Source organism: Ascidia mentula, chromosome 2 (assembly GCF_947561715.1).
Source record: "Ascidia mentula chromosome 2, kaAscMent1.1, whole genome shotgun sequence".
NCBI lineage: Eukaryota > Metazoa > Chordata > Ascidiacea > Phlebobranchia > Ascidiidae > Ascidia > Ascidia mentula.
This window is the reverse complement of record NC_138567.1, coordinates 7116222-7123259: the sequence shown is the minus strand read 5'-3', so window position 1 is coordinate 7123259 and position 7038 is coordinate 7116222. Positions and strand designations below refer to the sequence as shown.

The following is a 7038-nucleotide window of genomic DNA, read 5'->3' as shown; positions in this document are numbered from 1 at the left end:
CCACTGACGGAAACAAAAATGTTGAACCTAAAAAATGCACGGTCACAAAACTTTGGACAGAACCTCTACCTCCCACTATCGGCAACCAGTTGCAGCAGTTAGGGTGCTGGAATATTTTTGCAAGCAATCGTGTTTCTTGTTTTTACAATTACAATACTGGTGAATACGAATGCGACTGCTCTGTTAGAGGAAAAACCAAGAGTGTTGCAATGGCTTTTGTTGCTGAAGAATGGTCCTCTACTGTGAAGTGGCTGATCGTACTTTCTGCCTTGCTTGCAGGTAGGAGGTAGCCTACTTTACGTTCACCAAACTTGTTCCTGTAAGGTTCTTTTTCGTTGCTATATTGTAAACACCTTCAGAGGCAAACCTTTACCTTTGGTTGTAATTATGCCGTGACAACAATGTATTGGAAAACAACACACATCAGTTTGTGTAATAATTGCTACAGAAACGCTTCATGGATTTCCCGAACATAATTGTTGGTTAGGATTGAATCACATTTTCCCATTTTTTTCTGAAAGTAACTGGGATGATACTTGCTTAATTGGTCAATGTTGATAATATTGCTTGGTAGTTATCTTATTTATACATTGTATCTTTTTACCTGTGTTTCAATGCAGCCAAGGCCCAGCAGTACATTTCTGTGGAGATGCATGATGAAGATGGAATTCACTCACAAGAGTCAAAGTATTCAGAACCTTTGTCAATGGAAACAGAACCTACATTTAAAATTGACACTGCTAAGCTATCAGTTATTAAGAATGAGAGCAATATGGAATATATATTAGATGTTTTTGCCAATTCAGACCATTGCTATCAGGTTAGTTAACACGTATGAATAAAAGGACTGTACTGCTCTAGTGTAGCACTGTTTAACAAAATCTTTTTATTTAAACAGAAAAGTTTAATTTAGTGCCGCAACACTGATACTTATTATCTTGTGTGTAAAAGTCATTTTGAATATTTTGTCTAATGAAAACTTTAGGCAAAGATTACAACTTTATACACAATGACCTTTTGCTAGTTATGTTAATTTAATTTTAGTGTACTGATGTTGTGGTAGCCACTATTGAGGAAAAATCTCAAAATACAACATTCCTCATTGACACTCGTTGGTTAACACAAATAACTTTAACAGTAAGGAATGATGAAAACTGCAGGTATTTTTTGTTTGTTACATTTGTCATGTTTTTGTTGTTAACTAAAGTTTGTGTTCAGTGACATTTTTAATCACCATTTTGGAGAGCGTGGTGTATACGAGGTCAAGTTCTTCCAGAAAACTGGAACCTCACATTGCAGGATTTCGGACGTAGCCATTCAAACCAAGCCTTGGAACAGCAACTTGCGTGAGAATCGAACTACAATATTTATAGTTGACATGATAAAATGAAATACCTTTTCAAAAAGATATCCCAATTATCACAAAAATGATGCATCTGTTTTACAGCTATTCTTTGGGCAGCATTGGTTCTTGTTGGTTTGGGTGTTTTGTACATACTGGGGTACTGTGTGTACAAAAAGTTCTCGCCTGAAAATACTACACTGCTTGTTACCAATGTAAGTGTCCTCAAGGTACGACATTAGCAACCAATGAAACTTGTAAATGAAGTACCAGACTAAACTGTTTGTTTGTTGTGGCAATTTCACCTCTTCATGCTTATGAACTATTGAGCAAGTAAATGGATAGGTTTCCTCGGTATGGCTTGGTGACAGTCTTGCCAGCACAACTTTTTTGTTTGCCATTGGTGCAATCCTAGTGCATTATTACCAATAAGTTGATCAGTTTTTGTTCACTTACATGACCAAACTAAATTTGATTAGGACCTTGGTGATCCCGCTGACCAAAATTCGACTGAACCACCAGCTGGAGAGTCTCAGAATACTTCAGTTCCTGTAAAACGAGAAAGAATTAAATCCATTGATGTATTCAGAGGGTAGGCAGAAATTAATATTGGCACACTGTGACCAATGTGTTTATTATACACATAGTTTGAACATGTGTATGTTAACTGTTGAATAAATATATTTTGATAATTCCAACCATTTTTTTTTCTGTTTTCACTATAATGACGTAATTCATTTGCAGACTCAGCATAGTTATCATGATTTTTGTAAATTACAAGGGAGGCTATTACTGGTTCTTCCGTCATTCATCTTGGCATGGTAGGAACATAAGGTTTTCCAAGCCCCAGTGAGAGCCATGCAATCATTATAAATCATACTTGTGTCATAATGGGCCATTATGTTGTTTTGCTGTGGTATTTACCCAGTGCAATACGCAACACCGTGGCAGCCTTTAAGTGTACAAACAGCTCCTCATTTGTTTTCAGCAACATATTTTTTTTTCAATAAACAAAATTATTTATTTACCAATTACATCAAAACAAAGTGAAATGTATCGCAAGGCATTTGGGACAAGCTACAGTATGTGTGTTATATTTATCATTTAATAAACATACTGTAGGAGGGGTTGTGATTGTGATTGCATGGCTTTGACATGGGTTTCTCGATTGATAGATTTATAAAATAATTTAGATTTTTTGTTTATGTTCAGACTTTGCCTAGTGGTAATGATTTTTGTCAACTATGGTGGGGGATCGTACTGGTTTTTCAGCCACAGTGCTTGGAATGGTATGGGGGTGCGGTGTCAATAATTCATGCTGATTTATCAGATCTGACATACACGCATTAATGATTGCACATTTTTTTAGCAAATCTGATTTTATAAAGAAATTCAAATTACCAGTTAGGGTGCTGAAATATTTTTGCAAGCAATCGTGTTTCTTGTTTTTACAATTACAATACTGGTGAACACGAATGTGACTGCTCTGTTAGACGAAAAACCAAGAGTGTTGCAATGGCTTTTGTTGCTTAAGGATGGTCCTAGAAATTCAAATTAGTTATATTTAAAAGTTTACTAAACAATCAATTAAACTGTAGGTTTTAAATCAATGCATGATTCTTGATATGCTTTTTTCTAAAATTTCTAAAACATTTGAGTAAAATATAAAAGTGTTTAGTGCAATAGTAGTTTTCTTGGTGTTGTTATTGCTACATTTTCCCAATTTGTTTGTGTTAAACACGTGTTTCTTAACAGGTTTAACTGTAGCTGACCTAGTGTTTCCTTGGTTTATGTTCATTATGGGCATCAACATCACACTTTCTGTGGACAGTTTACTCAAACGAATGACTCCCATGGTCAACATTCTACAGAAACTTGTAAAAAGAACAATCATATTGTTTGGCCTGGGGATATTCATCATTAACCACAACAGTAAGTATAGTCATTCACCAGTGGTGGATCCAGGGGGCTGTTTTGGTTTCAGAACACCCCCCTCAGCATTTTGGCACATTGTTTTCAGGGTTGTGAAAGTGCAGTTAATTTCCACTACGCAGGAAAAGACCACTATGACTAAGTGTTCGTCTCCGCAGTTGCTTTGTTTTTCGGTCTCGCATGCTGCATTCAAGCGTCGATGATCGCTTATGAAACAATCGTTTGTTGTGCCGTTGGTCTGGACGCACATGCACAAAACCAACTAAAAAGTCTTGTGTTTCGTAGAAGTTGTTCGATGTTTCGCTTAACTACTGTAATGTGCTACCTGTTGTTTAAAGCTGAATTTGCATGGTAAATGTCAGCATCTAACCGCTTCATTAATTAGGTACCGAAACCGAGCACCCCCCTCATATTTTTTCTAGATCCGCCACTGTCGTCATTCTTTTTTGTAGCTTATGAAGTTAGTTGGTTGATCCAGTGTTCAACTTGGCTTGGTCTGGCCTTAAATGCATTAAGACTTGAACACTATAAAAATTGCCACTGCTCTGTTTCGAAGTTAATAATTTTTAAAAGTTTTTTGTTTCAACTATCAAACATTTGCAAACATCAAGTAGTATATGTCCTGGACTTTGCGTTGGCGTGGCTTTGTTAGCAAGGACTTTGGTTTTTTCACATGTTTATGTACATGCTGGTAAATATTTAGCAGGAACACTGAGAAAATATTACATTACAAAAGTACTTGGTTAATCATTTGTTTGTTTGCAGGTGATTGGAAAACATTGCGGGTGCCAGGTGTACTGCAACGCTTTGCCATCTCCTATCTTTTTGCATTTTCAATCCAGCTCATTTTCCATAAGCCAACAAACTACATTGAAACTAAATATGCAAAAGGTGCTCTAGATATACTGTCACTAGATATACGATGAATTGTGCTTTTGCTTCTAATTCTTTAACATTTGGGTTTCTTTAAAAACTATCTTGTTTAGTTCAGTTTTATTTTTCCCATTTATTTTTGTAAAAAATTCTAAACTTTACCAATTACATTAAGTAATATGCAGTATCTTAATAGTTCGTGAAAATTAACTGAATTTTTTAAATTATTAAAAAAAATCACCAAAATAATATGTTTTTACATTAAAAAAGTGAATTTATTTTTCAATTTACATCAAATCACAATGTAAATGATGGGTAAACCATTGTTATGTTTTTAAGAGGATGGAGGTTACTCATGGAAACATGCCTTTCGTGATATTATACCATACTGGCCCCAGTGGTTGGTTGTTGCCTTGCTACAGTTGCTATGGTTTATGCTCACATTTCTTTTGCCTGTTCCAGGATGCCCAACGTAAGTTGTTTACCCACAACTATTTTGTTTCACCAATAACATGAAGACTCATGCAAATTGTCCACATATTGCTAGTGGTAATTTTTCTTCATGATTTTTTAATCAAAATGCATTGTCAGGATGATGTTTTACAAATACTTGTGTAATCCATTTACCATAAGTTTAAAAAACCTTAATTGCGAATAAAAGATATGGCTTTGTTTATTTTAGAGGCTACCTCGGTCCAGGTGGTCTTGCCAATGATGGCATATATCAAAACGCCACTTGTGTAGGTGGAGCTGCTGGCTACATTGATAGATGGATGTTTGGAAAAGACCACATGTACGGTCATCCAACGTGCAAGGTATCATAAAAGTGGTTTGTACTGTACTACTAGTCAGATATTAGACGTAATGTTTTGGTACCTAATCATGTTAGCATGAATGGAATTCATTTTACTAATAGAGAAATTCGTGTGCACTAACTGGACTTTTACATTCAGCCCATATACTACCCGAACCTTTCAAATGATCAAAAAGTTCCATATGATCCAGAAGGCATCCTAGGATCAATCAATGGCTGCATTATTGTGTTTCTTGGCAGCCAGGTACACACCAACATTTGTATAGCAGTTTAACAACAACTAAAACTCGTAATTGTTTCTTAACTTTTAGGTAGGAAAAATATTTCTTTACTACAAGACCCCGAAGGAGAGATGTGTGCGCTGGTCACTGTGGGCCGTTGGCCTCTGTGTTATCTCATTAATTCTTACCAAGGCTTCAACCAATGGGGGCTACATCCCTATCAATAAAAATTTGTGGTGTGTGAAGTTGCTGGTTTTGGTTTGATTTACAAGTTCGTGGTTAAATAATTTTTTAAATTGTTGTTTAGGACTCCAACGTTTCTCACTGCTCTCTCTTCCATGGCATTTTTTCTTATAGAGGTGTTTTATTTGGTTGTTGATGTGTTCAAACTGTGGTCTGGTTCTCCATTAGACTTTGTGGGTAAGTTTGTGTAACAATGGTCACCATTCAATCAGCCTGAAAGCCCACCTGCATGCTGATCCCATAAAAAATGTTGTTTAAAATAAGGGAAACACTTCACAAAAAATCCCAAAACCAATATGTGCACAAAGTAACTAAACTTAATAATCTGTTCTTCTGGCAAAGATAAAACGTAACTTTATTCACCGACGTTGAATAACAGGCGAAACGTCGGTGAATAAAGTTACGTTTTATCTTTGCCAGAAGAACAGATTATTAAGTTACAATATGCCTGGCAGCAACAAAAACATTATATTTGTGAAAGTAACTAAAGTTGCATCGTAGAAAATTTGTAAATCTCTGGAATTTCTATTTAAAATTGTGCTCTAAATATTCTAAACTAATTACATCAAATGTTTCTACATGTAATAATAGTTGAAGCAATGGTGTTAATAGTAATTGATTACATAAGCCTTGTAATGCAGGTATTGTACTTACATTTTTGTTTTTACAGGCATGAACAGTATATTGTTATATGTTGGCCATGAAACCTTCCAATCTTATGTTCCATTCAGCTGGGCACTGACAGAGTATTCCACGCATGGCGAGTGGCTATTCATGAATCTGTTTGGTGTCACTCTGTGGGTGTTAATTGCCTATTGGTGCTACAGGCAGAAATTTTTTCTTAAGATTTAACTGTATTTTGTTTGTACCATTGATTGGCAGTGGTTAAAATTCCATGCCCTGGGACAAATCCATACTTCAGGGTGCTTCAAAAAATATTTTTATGTCCCTACCTTTTTCTTGGTGAAGCAGTATTTTTGGATATTTATTATTCTTGTGTGGTTAAATGATTCTGTAACATCCAAGTGATTAAATGTTAATGAATATTGGCCTTACAACATTTTGATATATGTGATACACATAAGCCATTTTTTGCTTATGTGATACACATAAAAATACAAATCTACTTTACATATCATAAAACCTGAAATATTGGTTTACTACCTTCAAATATATTTAGATACATGATTCCCAGATGTCAAAAGCCATTTTGCATTTAACTTTCTGTATTGATGTTGTATATAGTATAGCGTATTCATGTGCAATTAATTTCATATTGCTTTCATTGATGTTGGTGCCAATACTTCTCATTATGTACTTTCCCTCAAAACATCACTTTGGGATATACGAAATGCTAAAATAAAACATTTCAGAATGTTCGAGATGTAATATTGTAACGTAGTTTGAAGCCACTCATTTTTATGTGGAATAAACACTTAAAAAAGGTGAGGTTGGACTTTGCCAAATTATGAGGTGGCAAAAAAAAACACTCTTCAAATTTTTTTAAAAACTTCTTTGACGAATTGTTCCGCTCCAGTAATTGTTGATTTCACACTTCACTGAGCTCAATTTTGACAAAACAAACAGAAATGTTCGCTTGAGTTTTTCCGTAA

General features: G+C 35.2%; 1 protein-coding gene across 2 annotated transcripts; it reads left to right on the top strand.

Moving 5' to 3' along the window:
- Positions 1-93: 93 nt before the first annotated feature.
- On the top strand, positions 94-6786 carry LOC145888782 (heparan-alpha-glucosaminide N-acetyltransferase-like). 2 transcript variants are annotated; one of them, XM_082979626.1, is made up of 15 exons: positions 94-279; positions 621-820; positions 1045-1160; positions 1219-1346; positions 1448-1557; positions 1822-1934; positions 2087-2163; positions 3098-3274; positions 4040-4165; positions 4487-4619; positions 4830-4962; positions 5101-5205; positions 5273-5418; positions 5490-5602; positions 6096-6786. In XM_082979626.1, exons 1-15 carry the CDS (start codon positions 210-212, stop codon positions 6275-6277), a joined length of 1929 nt encoding a protein of 642 aa, XP_082835752.1. In that variant the 5' UTR covers positions 94-209; the 3' UTR covers positions 6278-6786. The 2 variants fall into 2 exon arrangements, with proteins under 2 accessions (XP_082835752.1, XP_082835751.1); XM_082979625.1 differs by having other exon boundaries at positions 1448-1572.
- The last annotated feature ends 252 nt before the right edge of the window (positions 6787-7038 follow it).